Consider the following 24,844-nt stretch of genomic DNA (forward strand, 5'->3'; position numbering starts at 1 on the left):
CGCAAACGCAAACAAATTTCATTCCACGATTTTCGACTTGTTCTCGCGCGTGGAATAACGTCCCGTCGATCATGTACTTCAGCTGTGTCCGGAACTAGCCACGTTCAAGTATGCTCGATGAATTTTCAAACTCGATTGCCTCGAAAAGGAAGCATCGTACGAACAACATTTTATTAATTTGTATTTTCTTATTTTTTCGCAAAGAACGCTTACGCCCTGTACGAGCTTGCGTTAGGTTGTCCGGAAAGTTTCTTTCGTTTCACGAGGAAATGATAGACGCACAACGTTTTTTGTTTTATATTATTTTGTCGAATTACCTACGATCCATCTTTGTCTGTTGAGATAAACACCGTGACATTTTACACACTTGGTTTCACGTTTGTACAAAGGTGCACTGTTGTAGAAAACACGTTTGCGAAAGAAAGATTCTTTCCGGACAACCTAATACGCGTTATTCAGCTGCACCCTGTACAACGCGAATGTCAGGAACGTCGACGAATGTCGGAGAAATTTGTCAGATTTTTTTAATCACCTAACATGGTACAAAAATTAGAGAAAATTGACTCGGTTCGCAGAGTACAAAAAGATACGTTTACCTGCGGAGAGTTAAGGCTATAAGTTCGTCCCAGTTGCGCGATACACCCTGTTTAGAAGCAACTTTTCTCCTCGAGGAAGATCGAAAGAATAAATTCCAGCGTGCTTGGTCCCCAGATGCAAACTCTAAACATCAGTTCCCAAGCAATTCGCGGATTGTTAGCTCACAGGTGATCGCTTTTCTCGCGTGATAGGTGGAAAACCCGAAGGCCGTTTTTCATTCAGCGGCCTTTCTTATGCATAATGGATCAGCTCTCGGAAAGGATCGCGAGAGAAGTATAATTGTCGGCGCGATTGCTCGCGAGGAAAATGGGGTCTAATACCGTTTAAAATTATCTATTCTCGAAAGTAAAAACCAAGAGATTCATTGCCAGCTGCAAACTGTGCATTGACAGATAATTGGTGAAACGTGCGAGTAATTGTTCCGCTTTCTTTGCTTGTAGAAGTTCTCGTTGCAGAGTCGTATACGTGTACGTCGCGTTAGAAGGTTAGAAAAATTGTCAAGATTATCTGAAAGACAAATTTAGTATTATCTAATTTAATTTAATATTTAATATGAATTGCAAGTTTTGCTCGACTTTAACGCGTGTCTTGAACACGTGTCCTATATTCAAATGTTACTATTCTTTGTTATTATTACTCATAGCATAAAAGATATGCGTGAAATTTTGCTAAGGAATAATCAAAAGAACCCGTTTTACGTATACAACATTTATGTATACGGTTATGTATGTGTACATTTTGAGCAAAATGATAATTTGCTAATGATAGAAGAATATTTCTTGGATGATAGGATTGGGACAAAATTTGCCTGTGTAGAATTTATATTTTCATTACGTTATTACAGTATACTAATTACCTTGTAAGTTGTTAAACATTCATGCAATGTTCTCTGTCAAATATTTTTTTATTTTCGTATATGTATATATTTTATATTTTTATTATAATGCATGACGCTAAACATAAATTCTACGCTATACGAATTCCGTATCGTACAAGATTTATGATTCATAGATAATACGAAAACATGTTATTTATTGCAAAAGATAGTACGGATGCTATTGTAATTCTTCATAGCATTATGCAAAATATATCGCGTACAAAATGCAAACAAATTCATATTTATATATTCACCAATATATTATTAAAAATTTATGAATTTCTTATTAAATGTGCATTTACCGATCTATATTTATCGACAGCGATATTTTACAGCGAAATACAGATATTTTAAACCATAGTTTTATGTTGGAATTAATTTTAAACTTAGCAAATATCGTCGATCTTGGTTGTTTAATCGGATTTAACATTATCGCTGTATTTCAAATTTAATGATAAACCTAGTCCGAAATACGTAGAAATCGTTACTTCATCTAAAATAGTACTACTTTTTAAAGTTCTAAAACTAATTAACAGTCTGTTATATTCTGCGAAAATTAGACTCGTTCGTCGTATTTGAGATCATTATTTAAGCATAATCGACGCTATCTTTAATATTTAAATTTCATTAATGAAAATTAACATTCATTGGCGTCATTTATTTATGTACGCGTCATGCTGAAACGTGACGTGGATAGAGCAAGGGATAGTAGCAAAGCTAGCAAATAGCCAAGAAATCAACGACAAGTGAAAATTGGTCAGCATTTCCGGATTCCAAGTTCCGCCCACATTGTCCTGTCTAACAACAGATTTGCCGTGTAAAACTTTGTCAAAGATCTGGACCTAACAGTTGCCCGGCTGTCAAAGCCATTGATTACGTGCAGCATACTGTGAGTTTATACGTCGATGCCTGTCGAGGACGAACGAGTAGTAAGACGCGCAAGTACATGCTGTATGTACGAGAGTTAAAAGTTGATTTATATAATTATAGCTTCTAAATGTAAGGATAACAGGATGAAACGAAAGCGGAAAATAAAGGGGAAGCAAGAAAATCAGAGGAGAAATGCTCTACAAACAATTTTACGTAGAATGTTACTTCTATTCGACGCTATAAATCAGAGGGATCCAATTATTCCGCATAAAACTCGTTCAACATCGTTAACCACGTCTCTGCATCCTCCTGCGCATTCTTCCGTTAATTAAAATTATTTTCGACAGCCTGACATTTTTCAATTATCCTACACCTCCACTTTCAATTTATCTGGAAAAAAAAATATAGAACGAAAAGGGAAGGAAGAAAAGAACAAAGGGAAAGAAACAAAAGAACAAGCTTCCAGCCGAGCTGTCTATAAAAATGAACTTTAAATCGTTACTCGTCGGTGTCTTTCTCTCTGTTTCAATTTACCCAGATTCGCCAAGTGTAAAGATGAGAGACGAAACGATTCGATCGCGTCAGAGGCGATATGCACGTACACAGATACTGGCATTAATATTCGGACACGGGGCCATCTCCGTAGAGTGATATTTTTAAGATTTCGATATCTCGTCGAATGTTCTCAGAACGCAAGAAAAATGGCTGCAATGCAGCAGAAACGTGAGTGGAATATTTCAGGAATTTGCGAGCTACACTCGGCGTTCGATTAAATTTCACTTAATTACGATATTATGCAGATCGTGAAAGTTCCAGGAATCGAACATTTCCAGCAGCTAATCCAAACAAAGTGTTGGTACATTAGATATTCTAATTCTAAATTATTCGGATGACGTAGATGGGAACAGGCTGGCAAGAAATCATCTTTATTTTTTCAATTAGAAGAGGTTTCAATTTAGAACGGTGCGCGAAAAGTTTCAAGCTTTTAGAAAGCTTTCGAGTAATCTAGAAAATATGTTCATCTAAATCTACTTTTAGATCGTTGATAAGACCGCACCATTGAAACTCGAACAAACAGGGTCCGATATCTTCGAGGTACGCGATTTTCAATGGAATCTTATACGTGTTTTTTGAAATACATTGGTCGATGCCATACGTCATTCGCTATACAAAGTTACTAAACTATCTTTTTAACAAAGAGGCAATAGTTTACACACGCTTTAACTACCATATTATCAAGTAGAGCTGAATTTTGCACATCGGTCGTTCAACAGCGTATACACAGTGGCTACAAAACGTACTAATGCACGTTCTTCTGTTCCAACGAAGCCAGTTCTTTTGTTCTTTTTTCTTTTTCTATCAAACTGTACGTTTCACTTTGAAAGTTCGCTGAAATTTTCGAGAATCACGCGAAGATTAAACGATATACCCGAACCTAATTAATTAGTACGCGAACTAACTACACCGATAGATAAGACAATAGTGTGCCGGCTACTTCTCGCAGCCACACGCTAGTTTCTCATGCAACCGAACGCTTACCTCTGACCAACGTAAGAATCCCAAGAGGCATCACGAGCACAGCGACCAACAGATCCGTGATCGCCAGGCTCATCAGGAAGTAATTGGTGACGTTTTGAAGCCGCCTTTCCCTGGCGATAGCCAGGCAGACCAAAATATTGCCAGCAGCGGTGCCCAGGACCAAGACCAGGGCTAACATAGCCCACCAATTATTCAAACCGTCGACGTCGACGTCCAGACCTGTTCCGTTCACCGGTTCACCGTCCAAATCGGTGTCGTTGAGTACTCCAGGCACGGCGAATCGGGAACCTTCGCAGAGCACGCCGCTGTCGTTGGCGAACAGCAGAAGATCCTCGTAGCAGGTATCGACCACGGCCTCGTAAGGATCCGCGCGACCGATCGTTGGCGTCGACGAGCCGATCATCGCTGAAAACGGCTGATCTAGGAATTTCTTGCCTCTACTTGCTGCAAGACACCGCTGGCATCTGCGACCGCGTCTTCCTGCTTCTCCGTCTTCTTTGGCTAATCCATCGGATCGTGCACGTGCTGATTTCTCTAGAGGGATGTTCGTTTTCTTTCGTTAGTCTTCGTGAATTTTGAACGTCGTCTCTATCTTTAGTTTTTGAATAAATTTATGAAAATCGATGGATTCTTCTTGGATCACCATTTTCTGCGGATGGTGACGACTCGGTTTTCAAGTTGATCGTGATATCGGTTCGGTCGTAACAGGTAGAACCTCGATGCACATTTATTTATGAATTACTATTAGCCGATGGTCGCGCGTTTTATGGGAGATTTGACGGTGTAGAACTGTACGCGCGTAGCATGGAGAGATAGAGGAGATATTGGAATATAGGAGCCATTTCGTCGTTTTATTTTCGAAACAAACGAAGAGTTATTACGAAGCGAGGATTTTAGTTAGATTTTCTAAGAACGAGCGAGAGGTTTCATCGATGATTTCGTTAATTGCGTGCATTTTCCACCTGGTTTTATCCTGGAATTATCGAGGTTCTAGCGTAAATGGAGAGGAAGGAGAGATTTCAAGCAAAGTGCAACATTTCAATTACTTGGACTGTTTAACTTAATGTTAATAATCCACCGTTCTTTTGATAATTGTGTAAGGTATTAAATCTGCGAGGAAATTTCATTGCTTTTCACGCTGTTGTACTTATGTTTCTATATATTCGTTTTCTATACTAATTCGTAATATAGTGAGCGTTATTGTGCTCGTACGTCTATGCTCTCTATGTATAATAACGTAAATACCAATATGAATTTATACGAATTTAAATAAATCATCTTCTATGTAATTTATCAATCTTTTTCCATATAAATTCGTCGTTTTTATTTTCCCTTGAGATTACGTCGTCTTCGACTTTGATATATTTTTCGTCTGCAGAGCGTAGTAGCGAATCGAAGTGGATTGTAATCAGAAGAGAAGGTTACTGGCTTCGAAAAGAGAACAGAGGCGATAAATCATGGCGAAAGATACTAAGAGTATCGGAAATTACAATAAAATTAAGATTCTCATGCTACAAGTTCCATGTAGCTGGTGTTTCTTTCAGCTGGTAACGTTTCCTTCCTTGAAATATCATTTTCTTTTTAATTGACAGTTTACATTTTCACGCGAAATGTGTCATCTATTTATTTCATTGTCGATACACGATTATCATTGATATGTATTTTACTTTTAAATTATAAATAGTTGATTAATATGTCACGTGAATTCCATGCAATTAATACTATGATATCATCGTTATACTGCATAATATCGCTAAGGTAAACTGACATATTTTGTTGTATCGCTCTATTATCTGCGACTGTAACGATATTAAACAATTAATATTATCAAACGAAACAAAATCCCCCATTAACTCACATCCGCATCTCATATTATTTTACTCTCAAGCGTTGACTCGCTATCACACGATCGGATAAACAAAAGGATACTTGTTATCCAAATCGATCACTTTCTAGGAACGTTAAAAAATATGTTCGTTATTATTATTGACACACGGTACAAATATCTACCTCTACCTACAAAATAGCGTTTGAATTTTTCAATTTCATCCATTTGTTACCAAGTTACGATTATGCGAAGTTAACGATTTCCAATTTTGCCATCTGCTCTCTTCGTACACCGACTGCATTTTTCCAACTTTCCGATCATGTTGCCGATAAAAAAAGATTGTATTTTCATAATTTCTTAGAACCTACGGAACAACGTCCTACAAATATTTATGCAACCTGAGCCATGCAAAACCGTCTTCTACCATCCATCAAAATTTTGTCACCTATCTATGGAATGCGTGTTTCATAATTATCAAACGTACTTAGCCAAATAGTATTTCCATTCGATTTAAAATATGCCTGATGCGATAAAACGGTGGAACTCTTTCCAACAAGATAAACAGTGCTCGTATAGATACCGCTGGCAGCTAAACTAAGCAGCTTCCATCGTTAATTGCGGGTTAAATGTCGCGTTAACGCTAGTCCTCGACGAGTTAATTTGACGGGCATCTAGTTGCAGCAACATTTCCGAATACGCGTAATCGAGCAGTAACAGTCGGATAAATTGGCGCAGAATCCTGTTGTCGCGATACGACATCGTATCGTTTGCTTTTGCAGAAACTTCGCGTGGATCGAATACCGAGCCACCAATATAAATTCAAATAGGATAGCAGCAAGTCATCAGAGACAACAAGCTTGCCCGTAGTGGAACTACTCGCGAAAACGCGATTGATTCCCGTTTCCATTTTCCGATCGCGCGGCTCCGATCGTCGCCGGTGTGACAATGTCGCTCTGACCGACCAAACTTTCATCGTCGAGTCCTCCTTTTGCTTGTCTATCGATCCGTCAAACACATCCAACCGTTTGCCAGAGAACTCACTTTCCAACTCGTTGAAATATTTACGTCCAGTCATTTCGTCCAGATCGCTCCATTTCTCGTACGATCTTCGTAAAATTGTAGCTAACGAATTGTCTCTCGTAATTGAAATGCACGACGTTGAAACGAAATTTGTCGATACGCGGGGGTGTGGTGCTACGAAAGGCACAGGTTTCCATGGTCTTACAACGAGACAAATCATTTTACCGAAATTCCGAACGTACTACGAACGAGAATTATTCCGTCGTTTCTGACGACGCCACTGTCTAGTCGTTTCGCGTAAACTTCGCCGAGGTCTCGCTCGCCACACAATAGCAACAACGGACTTGACGTGTTTCGGGTGTAAAAGGAAAATTTCCTTTGGTTTCGCTGCGGCGTTTTACGAAACAAAGTTACGTGCGAAGCACCATAGCGCTACAAGTAGCTCGTATTCGAGCGAAACGAGAATATTCAACGAGTAGGTTACCGAGGCAAATTGATACAGGCCCAGAGGTTCATACGGATAGAAATTATCTCGATACACTGCGCGTACCATGTACTCGATTATGTCGAATTCCGCTTATCGAATACTTACTATCACACGGTGTGTACATTTCATTTTCATCCAGTTGTATACGCAATGTCGAAATAATTATTCTCTGGATCAACGTGCCCCTGTATCAACTTGCCTAGGTCTCGCTAAACTTGATCGATCATTTTCCTTGTTCTCAGCTCGTTTCGCGATATAGAGCTCGTCTATAGTCTCGAACGAGACTACTGAGAAACTATTTTATTACTTCAACGTCTCGTAGATTTCCGATACACGTACTTGTAACATACCACTCGTGGATATTCCTGCGTCGAACTTGGTTTCTAGGACGCAAATTTCGCAGAAACGTTTACTTTGTAATCGAATTTATAGCGCGAGGAGTTCATTTTGTCACAGGTTCTACCGCTTTGTAGTATGTTAGAATGTAGAATTGTGGTTGGCGATAAATTTATTTCTATCAACGTGTGCCTTTCTTGACGCAAACCTGACGTCCCATTCAAAATCACGCTAATCGCGAAAGAGACGTTTTAGACTTGTTTGAAAATCTAAAATTCTCTTCCTATCGATGAGCTTGTGATACATTTTTATCGCAGGCCAATGAACGCACTTTCTTCTTTTGCTTCTCAATGAACTTACGTTTTCATACGTACGATCATATCGTGAGAAATCGATGCTAAGAAACTGTTATTTGATATGGGTTTGGGTTTGATAATTAATCGATTCGCACAGATTCGATTTTCTTCGATATATTTCTCCACCTCGTACAACACGTCTTAACGCATAGAATACACTTGGTCAATTAACACGTGGTCGACTTCTAAGACAAAAGAGCGTCGTTAAAAGTCGTACCAACTTAGCTTGTAGTAATTAGCGATCATACCAATCTAGATTTTCTCAACAGAAAATCGTTCCTTTCATCATCGTTCCAATCATCGTTCCTTTCGTAGCACCTGTCCCCTATCAGGAAGATTTCAGTGAACAACGACACCCAAAACGCGCCATTTTCCGCTTTAAATTTATTTCGAAAACTATGCAACCAGTAGGAAAGCTGACCGTAGGACGCGATGGAACGTACGTTTCTAAGGAGAGCGTAGAAAGAACTGAAAAATCGCGTTTTGTTTCTCCTACGAGAAAGCGAAACGGTTTGGTAAAACACGCGACGGCGACAGTGTGACGTATGTATGCAGCGACGATGTACGATACTGTGCTGGAAACATAGCAATTTGCAGATTCGTTTCGAGCGCGTAAAAATCTACGAGATTCGTCGATCAGAGATCGAAAGAAAGTTAAAATTCGAGATGATAGTGGCGTAAGCCAGTCCACTCTGTTAGTCTTCATAAGATAATGTTTCGCGTTTTGTTAGGAAGATGATACATTTACACTGTACATGTGAATGTGTGTGTAAGCGTTAGAGGGTGTCCTGGTCTGAGTTGAGACAAAGGACCGTTGGCAGTCGTTAAGAAGCATCTGGAAGACAAGCGTGCGTACGAGTAGGATTACGAGGTCTTCAGAGTATAAGATATGTGTATAATTGTTGTGTGCTGAATAAAGTAAATTATTTGTATTTCCGAATCCCTCCAATATATTAACACGTTTATCACTATAAAATATCGAAATTTACTTCGATGTAATGTCGATTTTTATCAGAAATAAATTTCGAAACTGGCCAGTTTATTTTCCCTCTCTCTTTCTCTCTCTCTCTCTCTCCAGGTTTCTATACATCTTGATTCGTGCAATCAAAGATTCCTCGCTATTTCCAATTTCGGTTATATTCCTAGTTTCTCTCAATTAATTGTTTATACCTAATATTCTTCTAAACAATTTTTCCATTCTATCGAATCGTTCTTGGCGTTCGTGATGCATCTCTCATAATTATGGCTGTTATAAAGATCCATACGAGTTATTAAAGCAGTGCACCTGCATCGATTTCCGTGTAATCGGCTTACGTGGAAGCGAATTGACGTCAATACTTGCGGAAAAACGAAATCGATATCGACCCGTTAAGAGAGCAAAACGTTGTCTGGACGGGGAAATTTTCGGCTCGATCGATGCACGCGGTGAGAACGTTCGTTGGTAGCGTGCTATCAACCCGACGTTTTCCGATTGCCGGCCGGAAAAGCCATAGATCCATCCGCAGAAAGGGTTATCCTTCATTGCCACGAGCAGACTCTCGGCTGCATCAGCCGACCTACGTGGTTATACAGGGCGGCCCGTTATTGATTGTACCAGAGGCCGAAGAACACGATTCTTTGCGAAAAAGAGAAACGAAATTGCTGGAGAATCTAAAACAAAATTCTTTTTCCACATAGTTTCCGCTCTTCTGCTTCGTCTATCAAATGCATGGACGTTTGTCTCGGAATTAACGTGGTATCTGATCCGTTTACGTTTGAAAGGACGTCGAAAATCTAAAATGAAATTCGAAGACGCGCGTACGTAAAACACCTTCTCCGACGGATCTTTCACTTCTTTTCTAATTTTATCGAGTATATCGGTGTTCTTTTACTTTTTCTTTTTTAACTCTCGAATCGAAGCAAAGAAAGCGACAGGCATATCAACATCATCGAGATCTATCTATCGTAAAGGTAATTTAAACGGTCACTGTGACTGATAGAAATATAATAATTCGAGCGTTCGATTTTCACGATCGGACGATTGATCGGAAAGCGTCGCAGTTCGTTTCCTAGCGTACAAAAAACACGAAACCCAACGTTGTAACGATGCTCATTCTCTCCCGAAATGACGTGCATCGGTGCAATTTTCTCTGGGCGGTTTTGTGTTACGGATGAGAATAAACGAGTTCAATTTATTATCATCTCGGCAGAGAAACGAGGCACAGCTCGGTCGGATTAATTTATTAGCGGGCAATGTGGAGTTTGAATATTCACGAGTAGCAGGACGAAAAACTCTGAAGCCTTGTGGCTCGAGATAACCCGATATCTCGACCCGGTGCAATCGGTCGCCCGCAGGGCAATTCAAATTAAATCGTAACAGTTGTGCTGCTGGAAAGCCGACAAGGAAACCTTCGTTAACGCGAGCAAACGACGATTACAAGTGTTTGACGATTTATTAATAGACGAGTGGCAGCTGGATAGCTAGAGCTTTGTGACAAAAGTAGCATTTTCTGTAATACGCTGCTATAACGCAAAGAGGGCGAGGAGAAAGAGAGGCGTAGACAAATTTCTGAAGGGAAGGTACGAAAGATAACGAGAGATTTCTCATGGTTGGATTGAACATTAAGAACAAAATTGTTGAAGTGGTCACCGCTTCTAAGAAAACTCTACGTCTGGTCTTTTTAGTTTTCTCAAGCACCGAAGCCATCGACAGCGTATAGACAAAAGACTGCGACCAAGACAGACCAAAAACAGTAGACAGGCGACGTTGGCTTAGGGGTTTTCAGTTATTGGGTAACACAGCTAGCGTGCGGATCTGGACCAGCTCGAATTGTATTCTTACTTGTAATTACACTTCCATTTAAATATATTTTCCACCTTGCAATTTATCCACGAGTTTCTCTGTTTACACATCAAATAACAAAAATCAATATTTTATTGATAGTAAAATTGAATACACGTTGGTGGCATGGCTGTATGTTTAATTTTCTTAATAATCTAAATTTTACTTTGATAGAACGATTCTTTCATTTCCAAGAGATTCGTCCAAGCTGTATTTGTGTAATATTTTCCAGGACACTTAATACGCGTATCCGAAAATTGAAACGAACGTATTTCACCATTTGGATATTTTAACGCATGCTTTAGAAAATTATTTGCACAGATACAGAACGCAGAGATACTCGATATTCTATGGAAGAATACAAATTTCTCAAGTAGAATTTTCTTCAGTGAGAAAGAAAAAATTGTATAATTATATCTGGAAACGTTATATTTCGTGGAACAATGAAACTTTTTTCAAAGAAAAGTTCTCGCGTTACCAATCAAGCGATTAATAATCGAATCTTATCTGGAGTAGCGCGCGAAAGAGTAGATCTTTCTTATCAAGAAGGGTGGAACCTTGGCCTCTCCCGCTAGGGGATGCTGCCAACCCTTTCCTCCGCTCTTCTTCGTTCCTTTCCTAAATCAATTATGTAATTATTCTCCAAATAAAAACCCCAATGGAACCTGCAATTCTCCAACGTTCCAACCTTAAATCCCCCAAAAGAAGTAAATTTTCATTACGAACTTCTACCTCCGTAGAAACTCGCACACTCTCTGTCTCTCTCGTTGCTCTAAAAACCAGCCTAAATTTAATTTGCGATCAATTTCGATTCGCCTAGTTCGATCTGCGACCAATTAACAGGATCCTTCGACACGCAAAAACGTGCAAATTTCCTTACCCCCTGCAAAAACCGCCGTAAATTTAATTTACCATCAACAATTTCGACTCAACTTCTTCTATCTCCTACCAATTACCAGGCAACCCCTAACGTAATATAACGAAAACGTTCGTATACCGCGTCAACATCGACGTACAAAAATCTGCGAACTCTCTCTCCTTCCTCCGACAACCATCTTAAATTTAATTTACGACCAACAATTTCGATTCACCTTCTTCGATCTGCGATCGATTAACAGGCAGCCATCAACGATAGCCACCGATGCAATTTTTCTTCGATTTCACAGCACCGCGCACAAACACACGAACACACACACACACGCGCGCGCGCGACTATTATTTCGCAACTTCGTAACTTGGCAAATTTCAGTTTCCGAATTTCAGTTAAACACTTTCACGGCGGAATCGAGAACGTAACGCACAGACAGACAAACAGACAGACAGATAGACAGACACACGTGCACACAACACGCGAATTTCAACAGGAATCTGAACGAATCACAGAAGAAACTTCGAACGACCACTCACTCGCCACAATTCCATCGAACGATCCTCGGCTTCGCGACGTGCCGCGCGCGAAACACGTGTCTCGCGATTGCTCCGGCCCGAACTTCCGGTTCACGGTGCTCCGCGTTCTTTGCGAAGCGTAAGGGCGGCCGCGGCTCGAGGCTGGTTCGCGCGGAATTTCGCGAGGGTTGGCGAGAGGAGCCGCGCGACGGCCGACGATCTACTGAGGCGACGTTATCGCGGATACTACTAGCCCACTGGCCCTCATTCCTCGCAGCGCCCCTTCTTTCCGGCGGCGTGCTTCACCCCCCGTGCTTCGTCCAACCCTGATCGCGGTCCTCTTGCTGGATATAACCGCTTTTCCAGCTATACGCACGCGCCACGTCGCCACGGACGGCCCACCGTCGCGACGACACAGACCGCGGACACCTGTTCGTGCCGGCGTTTCAGAACTTTCGTTTATGTTCGGCTGATCTTGTGAATTTTATCGTCGCATCCTGCGCATTTTTCCTTCTCTAGAATTTCTGTAGAATCATACTTTTTCGCGCCACTTCTACGACACGTTGATCGATTCTTAACGATGGACTGTTCGTTTTCTCACATCGTCTTTAGGACGATAGAATATTCGCTGAACCGTAGCAACGACAGAAACGCTAAGTACAATACGATTTCAAATAGCTACACGATCGAGTGTTTTTACGGTGCGGACGACGTTTTGAAAATTTGTTGCACCACACGCACGTCTACGTATTTATGAAACGTTTGTACGAGTGTTCGGATACTTTCACCGACAATGTATTTAAAATTGTATTGGCGTTTGTATTACGTTGTCCGGAAAGTGTCTTTCTTTCACAGACACGTCTTTTACAACAACGCGTCTTTATACAAACATGAAACTTAATCTGTCAAACGTTGTGATTTTTATCTTGATAGAATAAAATGGACTATACGTAATTCGATAAAATAATATGAAACGGGAAATGTTTTAAATCTTATGAAACGAAAGAAACTTTTCGGACGACCTAATACGTACGCTACGAAAGAATAAAGGGATTGGGATCTTTCACGAGCCGCGCCGAAACGTTTCAATGCGTTTTTACATCTCGGAGAAGAAGCTAGCTGCTGAAACGAATACCCGTAGGAAATTTCTTTTAGACAGCTGAAACACTCGTACAGTGTTGTGTGCGATAGTGTCAATTGCGATGAACAAAATGGTAATATCGTTAGAGGCGGATGTATTTCTCGGTGCACGCGAGACGTAAGGAAAGTTGGAGCGATATTTCTAAAGAGATTCCAAAGAGATGGATAAGAAAGCCAAATTCTAATACACCTACATTAGAAGAAATGCAACACTGGTTACACCAGGGACCTAAGAAGTTGACCATAGACGATGAAATTGATTTCTATTGTGAAATTGATTTCTATTTGTGATTTATGTCGTGAAAAATATTATCAACGGGAAGACAGTATTCGATCATTTGGATGTCGCTGAAGTGCGTCGAGCAAGGACACGTTGTGATCCTTATGAAACAATTCCTGGTGCGTTTTTCTTAAATCGTGCTGCTGTTAAAATGACGAATATACAGGGTGGCTGGTAACTGGTGGTACAAGCGGAAAGGGGGTTATTCTACGCGAAAAAAGAAGTCGACAATATAGAATACAAATCTCTTTTTTTGTAATTTTTCCATCGAGACAACGATCTACAGTGAGATCCGTTATAACGTACCGCACGCGTACCGAGCGAAAATTCAAAGTCGATTTTCTCGAAAACAAAGCCTCAAACGAAAAATTGTTATTCTATATTTTCGACTTCTTTTTTCGCGTAGAATCACCCCCTTTCAGCTTGTACCACCAGTTACCAACCACCCTGTAGATAGAGCATGTAAGTTTATGTTTACTAAACCAGAAGGTTTGGGGGAGAATTAGCTGCTGTACTTTGCAGAGCTCTCATGCTGTCTTTCTTACACGATAAGTTTTCATCGACGATAATGACGCAAGAATTTCCCAGAAACAATTAGAAACTTCGATTACAACTCGCAAACATCCGTCCGCCTGCGGCGAAAGAAATTCATTTCCAGGTTCCGGAGAAACCGCATTAAAGCGAGCATTTTAATAATCAAACTGGCCGATCTCGTCGAACGGAACGTGATAACGATAAGCGAAGAGACGAGAGCATCTCGGACGTTGCTCGAGCGAAGGAAAGTCCCGCGAGACTCCATCGGCGAGCTAATATCGTCCTCGCGTGGGAACCACTCGTTCCAGCGGAAGTTTTCCGCTTTACGTTGTTCCGCTAAATTTCGCGCTCTATAAATTCGACGTTTAGTCACGTTCGTTAGCGAGAACCGTTCGACGTTGTCTTGATAAACAAGAGGAACGCGATAAAAATCGCGTTAAAAATTGAAGAAAGATGCGAGCGGCGAGGAGGCGAGTGACCGCGGTTAATAAATTTTCACGCGAATAGATGAAGAAAAGCGAAGTAGAAGTTTCTTCTGCCAGCTAAATTTTCCAGCAACCGACATTATCCAACTCAACCACCGCGCTTTACTACCACTTTTGTTGCCAACTATTCACCGACTAGAAACATTTTGCGCACGGTCGTTGCACAAATTTCGAAACTCTACCATCGCACGGATTGCTTTTCGGGGTTGGAAATGCAGAGTTAACCTCGACACACGATTCTACGATAGACCGCGTCGGAACAAACAACTTTCCTATGAAATAGTCCTTTGACAATGGTGGAAACGATAGCTCGTAATTTAACCTTAAGGGAATTCCCTCTATCTCGCTGTGATATCTCGAATTTCCCGGCTAACATACCGCGGAATAAAGTACACCCAGACGGACGAACGTAAAATCCGATGGTTGATTCACATGGTAGAAAAGAAGATTAATACTTTGACTGCCACGCCGAAATCACATGTTTCGCCGAGGACGCCACGGGAGTATTTTTATTATTCAAAGCATACAATGACGAAATAATAATAAATTGACGATGTGAGACAACGTTCTTCCCCAATGGACCGTTTATCTCATTGGTGGTCACGGGTGATCACCGTGGCGCCTTGGTAACAGTCGATAGCGACATATTGTAACGAGGCTTCGTTTATTTCAACAAACCATTCGCGTTCGTTATTTCTTTGTAAGCAAAACGTGCGGAATATATTGTTGAAACGTGTAGAAGATGTTAGTAAACGGTATTTGCTCGTTCTATGTATAATAGCAAGGTATGTTCACACTTGTAACTTCAATTATACGATTATAAAGCAGCGTTTACGATTATGTTCTAAGCTGTGTTTATAATAATATTCGTAGATTACCCCTCAAAGATATGGACGCAAACACAGTGCACCGTTAGATGCAGGATTTGTTCTCATTTTTTTTTATCGATGTTCTAATAAGAATGTTTAATCGTTCAATGGGGCACTTTTCACTTCAAAGTATCTTCTATTTTTCGGTTATATTCAAAATTCCCTAACTGTCAATTTTCATTCAATTTCTATAATTGTAAGAAGTCCAAGCCCTCCGGTCACCAATGACCACCATTGCGTCACAGGAGAAACCGTGGCTGGTCATTACGACCAACGTGGCAGTCAAAGTGTTAAGAAGCTCTATTCGGACATGTGCGGGCCAGGTATACCGGAGCCTGGGTATAAAAGGTAGCTGTTAGTGAGTTGCAAGGCTTGTCGCACTCAAAAGTGTTGTCAACGTTGTCGAAGACTGTCGTCAGCGTTGTCAAGGAATGTGGTCTGCGTGAAAGAGAACCGATGTGACGAGACGAGTTAGTGACGAACGATGACTGCGTGCATATAGACTGACGGAGCATCATACTTGATTTTGTGTTGGCCTGAACGATATTGTCATAAGTCGTACAGTTACCAAACCTACTACCACTATATATTTTATATTTCGGGTTTATCGGGTTTATCGGGTTTGTCGGGTTGGCGCTGGTTCTTGGGGCACGTTGCGTATAGGATTTAACAATTAAACGTGATTATATGACACTCTTGAAGTAAAGACAATGTTCTTAGGTCTTAACGAATCCACGGTCAACGGAATAACTCTTTGTACAATTGGATATGTCTTGATACTCAAATGACGATAGCTGTGACGTACGGTATCTTTCAGACTGACAGACTGACGTTGTGAGGAAACTCTCCAAGCTGATCATAAGAATAAAAGACTGACACGTTCACACTTGTCAATTGCATATTGATCAGGGTTATCGACAAAATTCCAGGCGCCGTTTCTAGGCAGATTCGCGTAGAGCCGTCATTGCTCCCGCCTCGGGGCTTGTTTGTTAATACAACGTGCGTCCCTCGAAATTGGTACTTCTACTGCTAAGTAAAACGTTCATCCCGTGACCGTGGCCTACGTTCGGTGACCAGTTGTGTCATCTCGACCCCAAGCCCACTGTTATAATGCTATAATGAACAGTTGAAACAAACAGTTTAGACCAAAGTATTGGGAATCTTCCCAAAATTTCAAAGGAAAGGTCCGTAATCCCTACATCTCCGACATATATATGCTATGGTATCGTTAATCGTGATAAAGGTGGCTAATTTGACGATGATAAAATACGATATACGCGGAGATGAAACGTTCGGTTAAATGCAGGAGGTCGCCGCCAGTCAAGTTAAAAAGAAGGTAGGACGCGAAAGGTGCGACGCAGGAAGTTGCAGACGGTGGACGAAAGAGGTCGGCCATTCTCTGGGCTACGAGCCGGTTTTGCGAGGTTTTATATTCTACGAAACTCTTCATATCCGTTCTATTCTACCGCCATAATGATTCTGCAGCCTTTAAAACTTGGAACGCGAATCGAACGCAGGCAGGAAAGTGCCTAGAAGCTTCGCCGCTTCTGCTCGAACCTTCTTTACGAGCAATTCCGTCATTCGTGTACGTACGACGGAGCTTTCGTGCGAATAGCTTTTACAATTCTGAGAATTTTATAGGACCCGCGCGTGCTCCACATTAAAGCGGCGCTTTAGTTTTAATTTCAGTAATTAACACGGCTGAGAAAGAGATGGATACTTGCACGTTGCATATCGAAAGATACGTCTGGTCGATGCTAGAAATGTTATTTTCTCTTTTAATTTATCTTCGTCGTATGGTTTTAAATGATAGAATTCCGTACGTACGTAGATTATATACCTGGAAAATCGACTCGTGAAGAACGTGGCATTTTACTATTTTATAAAACGATGTAATTTCAAATCGCGGTATTCAGCAGTAGTTGTCGTCAAAAGACGTAATTTCACGTCGGTGGTCGGCGAATGCGGTAAGTACAAAGGAGTTGTACGCGAATTTACCCTTTGACGAAATCTAACGATAATTATATGTACGTGTCGCTCGATCCTTTACACGATATCGCGCAACGATGAATCCACAAATACCTTACATTTTCCTCTTTACAATTTCCCTCGTCCTTTGTACTTCAACGTGTCTTTCGTTACCAACGAACCGCCAATCAGCTCCTAATTTTCCCTAAAAAGGAAGACGGCTACGATTCAAACTTGTAACATAAAATCTGCGCAAAAATTGATCGTCGAATACGAAATATAACGTGTACGAAATATCGTGATTCGTATCGCGGTGTCTTTTTGTAGAAGGAAAATCGACGTTAAGCGAGTTACACGGTTAAAGAAGAAATATGCAAATTCAGTAACAGATATAATACAATAGTTAACAACTTCCAAAACCCATTATTTACCCAATTACTTGGCACGACGGATCAGATCCGCAGACTAAAAAGACAATACCCTTTGGATCGAAGCATTAGATTCAACTAGAATCAAACATACTATAAACTCTTATAATCCAAATTACAGTACCACGCTAAAATAATTTTAAGATAATTCTCAATGAAAATTGATTGTAAAAAGTCTAGCAAATAAAAAAAAGCGCGTTACGCGTTACGTGAAGCTAGAGATTCCCTAAACGTGTACCGATCGATCTAAACGTAACGTAAAATAAAAAATGTCTCCTAATTCCTCGTGTTACGTTTGCTCTCTTCTTCGTTTAGTAGCAAAGAACCATTTTACGCCAACTATCGTCGCAATTTCGAATTATAACGTTGCGACCGGAAAGGAAGAAGCGAGGAGCAACAAGTTCCTCGTCGACTTTCCGATTGTAGCCAGGCCTTTGAGTTGCTCTGGTGCTCGTCGATCGCTTTATTTCTTCATTAAATCGATCTAATTAGGATAAAAGCACTCGGGCCAGGGTCTGCAGAACAAACAGGTCCGTGCAAAAGCGGGCCAGACCGTATTCCGGAATATAATCACGCTAATGCGAATCCTGCGAATCTCGATAAAGGTGAAATTGCAGGAATTAAACGTCAACTCGTAGAGAGAAGAAAACCACTAGAGTTCGGCTAGTAGCGTCAGCTCGGTAATTGCTGCTCCTGTATCAGCGCCGAATTCTAATCGAACGTCCCGCTCGTTGATAAATTTACGTTAGGTCGAGTCAACGTTTGGAAAATTTATTTTTCCACGTAATTTCTCTACTTTCCCGTTGTAGATATAAATTACGTGTAATAACAACGTCAAGCGTATTCCGACGAATGCTATAACGTTAAATACGTTTGTTACGATGAACAAGTTATGATATATCATGTGTACAGGGTGTACCATAATATTAGTGTTAGAATTTAATCTTAAAGTTAAGATAAATAATCTGTGGAAGACACGATGTTTATGTTGAAATAATATTAGGTGATATTTGTTAAACAGAGTTACAGAACCAAATGTATTTAAGATACAAGTGAGTGATATGGTATAATTAACAAAGTGTGCAGGTAAAGAATTTATGGATTGTTGACAGTTGGCCAGTTACTCTCAGACTGACTATACGTAGTGACCCATGGTCTCTTAAAAGATTTTTTTTTTATTTATTAATATTTACAATCAATTCTCGCATTGAGAATTTTCAGTAATTTTTTCTGGCGTAACGCAGTGACATGGCTAATTATTTATAATAAGTTAATACTTATTATAGATAAGTATAATTTATAAGTAAGTGTTATAAATAAGTAAATATTATTTAACATAAATATCTAATTAAATCTAGCGTTTTGGTTTAACGGGTAGTGTCTGTTCAGCCTGCGGATCTGGTCCGACGTATCAAGTAGTCCAGTAATTAGAGGGTTTCGATGTTTGTCGACTCTTTTGCTATATCTGTCGCTATATTTTTCTATTTCCTCTTTGACTGTGGGTATCTTGAGGTCGCGATGTATTAGTTCGTTGGTGACGTACCAGGGTGCATTTATAAGAGACCTTAAAAGATTTTGAACCCCACTCTCTATACAGTAGTGAGTACGACCTGTGTAAGTGTCCTGTTCAAATGCCTGTGTAGGTGCCTGTATAAGATTATTTGTGTCTATGTGTGTGACATCGTTGTATTCCAACAATTAGGTTGTCCGAAAAGTGTCTTTTTTTAACAACAGTGCAGCTTCATACAAACGTGGAACCAAGTCCGTGAAATGTCGCGGTGTTTATCTCAACAGAACAAAGAAATAATGTAAAACAAAAAACGTTGTGCGTCTATTATTTCCTCATAAAACGAAAGAAATTTTTCGGACGACCTAATACGCGAGACCTGGATCAGTAGCGGACAGCAGGCAGAAAAGCAATGAGAAAAGTTCGTGCGTATAAGCATACGTCCTATCCGATCTGCTTCCAAAGTTGTAGCCATTTTATCTCGTTTTATGCTCAAAATGGTCACCCTCGGTCTGCGTGCAAATTCGCAGCGAGCGTATCAAAGAAATTCCGCGATATTTAAAGAATATTCCGGATATTCGTCGAATCTATTGGCAACCTCGTTGTATACGCGCGCCAAGTACTTCGACACTGACGATGTGCATCGAGCAATGTGCATTGTTTCCGAGTAGCCCGAGAAATAAAAATCGAACGATGTATTGTGTTGGCAACTAAGTGATTGCGGATTATGTCATTAATCATTGAGTGGTAATGAGAAAATCCGCAATCACTTAGTTGCCAACCCAATAGAACAGAACTCGAATAAGTAAAAATGAAGTGCGGAGAAGGAGCAGGTTGCAGGCAAATAGACCCTGGTACTATGGATTTTTCTATTTATAAGGAAATCGCGAGGGTACGCAGTTGCGGACTATCGAAACACAAAAATGGCTTTAACTTTGAAACAGGGTCGAATAAGACACACGTTCGTACGAACTTTTCTCTTCTTTCGTGTCTGTTGCTCGCTCCTCGGCTGGCTCCTACGTATCACGATACACCCTATATATTATTACATTTGCCGGTAAAAGGTTAAAGCGAATCTCATTAAACCACGCAACGAGAAATAAGTGTAACGAGAAACCATCTCGTTAACGAGTTAACGAAGCAAAATAAAATTGCTATTTAAACACGAATCACACGTAAATCTGAAATTAATGCGAAAGCTACCACGCGAAAGTTAGGTCGCTGCAATCTGTTGGGTATAATGACGATCGTTATAACCAAGACAGTATTCGTTCACAGTCAAACGATTAAATGCACAATTTCCCTCTCTCTGTCTGTCTGTCTATCGAGAGAGACAGAGTTTGATAAGTGCCGCGAGCAAGAGATGCGGAGAACTTCGTGTTTAGCATGTCCCGCGCGAATCACGTGCTTATAACTCACTTGACGCTGATTGAGTTACGCTTAACGTGCGTGGCAATCACTACGCTGCTTACTGTAGATTTTACGTCGAGGCTCGTCGTCGTTCGGTAACGTTCATCGATCCTCCAGTTTGATCAGATTTTATGGTGTCCTGGATAAGTCGCTCGGTGGTTTGTCCTTGCGATAACAGTGCAAACCTTGCATAATCTTATAAGGAAAGTTTTAAGAGCATGGCGTTAGAGTATGGCGTGTTGCTTCCGTGATTCTATACTTCTAAGTAGAAGCGATAGAGCTTGGATTACTATGGTTATCATCGTAGTTGGTAATTTCGATCATTGGCGTAAACGAGGACGAGGATCTCTTGGCGAATAATTCGCACAATTTCCCTTCCAAATCAACTAATTTTTCGTTCTCCTAGTTCTTCGATTTTCTGTGCCCTCGGTATATTTTTATGCGAATCTACGTTTTAGTAGTACTACTATTTAGTATTTTCAGTATTAGTATTGAGGTGTATCAGGTCTGTAAGTATGAAACCGGAATTTGCCTATAGATGCCCCTAGCTGATAATGTAGTTATCACTAAACTGCGCTTTACATTTTTTGTGTTTAATATAATTTTTGGGTTTAAGCCGCTGGGGAGCGGAGCTTTTATATGATATTGTTTTTTTTTTTATTTTTTCTGTCCTGAAAACTTGGTCGCAAAACAGGACGCTAAGGCGCTAACCACTGCGCTGCCGTCGTCCGACACTAATTAGTGTCGAGTGGTGGTATTTGCCATTGAGTACCGCCACAGTATTTATAGCATATATATGGTATTTTATAGTATTATATATTCAGTTCTAGTATTAGTATTTAGTATTATCTGTTTTAGTATTAGTATTACGAATACAAGTAAAAATGGAATTTAAATTTAAATTTAAAAACTTACGAAGTTCCGCTGATGAGATTCCAATTAGAAATTCTAAATCATCAGTTGTCCGCAAGCGATCGATCTTCCGTATCACTCGTGTCGTCTAAACGGTAAAGCGGTAAAGCAGAGAAAAGTGAAAACCAAATACAATTGGAAGCAACGAGTAGGCGTGGCGTGAATTAAAAATTAACAAAAAAAGAAAAAAGGACTTGTATCGTTTAATCGAAACGAAATTGTTCACGGTTAGCGTAAATCAGCGAAGCGAGCGTACTTTGGGCAACTGCGGCACGGGAAACACAGGAAAAGGAAGAAGAAGAGACGCTATGTAACGTATGCAAGGGATATAAGATAATGGGATCCTGTGTATGCAACGTGGGAGATAACGATCGTTGGATAATAATAAAGTTTCAAAATTCCGTGGAATTAAGCGAAATTTAGTTACGTGCTTTCGCGATAGTCTACAAAATGTAACAGCTTGTATAAATTACGTGCAACGTGTGACATAGTGATTATAACAACAACAACAACAATAATAATAATAGTAACAATAATAATAATAATAGTAATAATAATAATAATCTGACCGTATTGCGCGTAAAAAGAATTACTCGCAGGTGGCAAGATAAAACACGGATAAAGTGGAATGTAAAAATAGGATTGAATTTTACGAGCTCTCGTAATACCTGACTTTACACCTTCTCACAAAAAAATACACGCGTGCTATCATGTATTATGTTCTTCCGAAATAAATTCACAATTCTCAAAATTCGACTCGTTACAGAGTTTTACGTTTCCGTAAAAATTAGTTCATTCGACCAGGCAGCTAATTCTACGTTAAATGTATCACCGACACAGAAAAACGAAAGACAAGAGATAAAATAGAACGTGTATAGCGTAGGCTACTACATACACAGAGACGTATATCGCGTATGTATAATAGGAACGTACAGACACGATGGAAGCAAACTTCGGTTAAGCTTCGCACTGACAAGGAGGAAAAAGCAGAAAACGAAAGACGAACATCGACACCGACACGACACAGGCGAACATCATAGGCGTGTAATCGTTGAAACTATCCAACTACACCTTCCCTAACACCTTGGTTACGCGTCGTTGAACGAAAAATCTCGTCGAGAAAGACCTGCACACGATCCTCTTACTTTGGTAAGAAATCCTCTCCGCCCGAAGAAAACTGCAATTTGTACGGAGCACACGATTACGTACACAGAGAGAATGCTTTTACGACGCACGGTTGACATCCGATTCGTCTCTTTCTGCAGATTTCCCGACGGGAATGTTTATAGGCGATCAACGAAATCCGCTACTCGGTCGAACAACCTTACGAACTGGTATTTTTGTGACAGATAATCGATGCCCTGTCCACGCCTGATTTTAGTCGGTCGAAAAATCGCAGTTCATCCGGCGAAATCGAATATCGGCAGCGGATGAAATCGCGCGTTACGTATGGACCGTGAAATTGTTCCGAATCGACGATGAAATCGTGCCCGGACCATCGTGCTTGTGCCATTTCAAACATGCTTTTTCTATGCAGTTGTGTCTCTGTGTTTAAAAACCTATCGGTATGAAATAAATTGCAGTCGTTTAATATAAATAGAATCCGCTGTCCGTTGTTTTACACAAATTTTCCACTTTCTTCCTCGTGTTTTGTGGCTCGACTTTTCCACCGTACGACGTGGCCATTTGTTTTGGTAGTATTGAGACGTGTATTGTAGCATAGTGGACGAAAGGCCTAAAAGATATCGGGTAAACTATAATAAAGGGTCTAAGAATAGTCAAAGAGATGCTAGAACAGGCAGTGGAGAATTTTGCAGTGCGGATTTTGTCAATACTACCCATTGATAAAATCCGCAATCACTTAGTTGCCAAGCCAATAGTTGCTCTCGGGAACGAGACGTTCGAACGTCGTTCTGTCCCACGACAAGTTCAGCCAGCGTTTTATTAGGAAATACGTATAACGCGGTACTTTAATTTCCTTCGAAATTTTCTCTGTTTCCAATCGTTTGGGAAATATATCGTCGCAACAGGCTATGCAGAATATCGTGCATATTCCAATGAATTGGTAACAGAAGTCTTTGAATTTGTATTTAAAGAAAGACGCGTCCTGTACGTTATTTCCAGCACATGTTCATCTTGTTTTTGGTAGCAGATACACTTGCACCGCTTTTCGCTACCATTGCTCGTACTCGTCGCGTTTCAATGCATCGCCAAGACAAAAGTTATTTTTCTTTTTCAGTGGAACGTCGGTCTGTTCGTGTTCTTTTAGCATTTACAAGATCTTTCCTTTTTCTTCTTTTTGTTCTCTTTTTTTCTGTTTCACGAAAGGAGACTTTACACAGGAAAAGAGACGAGACCGAAGAGTCGTTGAAATTCGCGTTTTCAGACGCAATCGGATCGCACGGAAGCCTCTTTGGTCGTGCGATTCTTGTCTGGAAAATGACGTAGAGTGGATGGAAACGACGAATCACCACGAAATATTCCATCTGGCTGACAGTTCGCAATGAAACCGATGATTCTTCGTCAATTTGTGGTTCCATCAGTTTGAAAGCTTTCAGACCTTTCTCTCCGCCGCGTAGAATCTCTGCTTTCTCTCGTTTCCACGAATAACGAAACTGACTGCGAGCTTTTCGCTCTTTCGTAACTGGAAATTTCGTCGCCAGTTTCGTAACTTACACGTCTCAACTAGCATCTGATCGATCGTTTAGCGCGCAAATATCGCCTGTCCACTTCTCGCCTTCTCCGGACAAACGGTTTCAAAAATTCACTGCCACTTTGTAATCCGACAAAAAGCACTTTCCCCGTTGTCTCCATATCTTTGCCACTGCTATCTTGAAATTTGTTGCAAGTGGTGCATTTTTCCGTACGATAAAGCGACAAAGGTGGAGCACTCGAAAATACGGAACGCTGATACAAATCCACCGACTACGTATAAATGTGATTTTTATACAACACACGTACATATGAACAGTCGAGAACCATTTGTTGCGTACAAGAAGCGAAACTCGGCGAAAAGTGGACGTAGAATATTTACACGTCGTAAGCCGTCGATGTAAACGCAGCTCCACCGCGAGTGCTCTCTCGTGTTACTTGAAATTATCCGAAAAGTTGGAAGTAGCTGGCGCGATCAACGAATTACACGGCGCAGGATGTTTAAAAGGCGCGTTAGAAATTTTCAACGCGGCGAGCAATTC

General features: G+C 40.5%; 2 protein-coding genes across 4 annotated transcripts in view; one reads left to right on the forward strand and one right to left on the reverse strand.

Moving 5' to 3' along the window:
* Positions 1 to 12,356, reverse strand: part of LOC138179457 (dopamine D2-like receptor) — a 114,265-nt gene extending 101,909 nt beyond the window's left edge. For both annotated transcript variants that reach the window (XM_069112271.1, XM_069112270.1), the window contains exons 1-2: positions 11,823 to 12,356; positions 3,884 to 4,417 (exon numbers count right to left, since the gene is read on the reverse strand). In XM_069112271.1, the coding sequence (XP_068968372.1) occupies positions 3,884 to 4,286 (403 nt within the window). In that variant the 5' untranslated portion in view covers positions 4,287 to 4,417; positions 11,823 to 12,356. The remainder of the gene's footprint in view (positions 1 to 3,883; positions 4,418 to 11,822) is intronic.
* The window catches only part of LOC138179448 (pickpocket protein 28), a 132,104-nt gene that overhangs the window by 85,661 nt on the left and 21,599 nt on the right, over positions 1 to 24,844 (forward strand). The gene's annotated exons all lie outside the window — the stretch shown is intronic.

Source organism: Bombus flavifrons, chromosome 4, assembly GCF_040668555.2.
Source record: "Bombus flavifrons isolate JBK064 chromosome 4, iyBomFlav1_principal, whole genome shotgun sequence".
NCBI lineage: Eukaryota > Metazoa > Arthropoda > Insecta > Hymenoptera > Apidae > Bombus > Bombus flavifrons.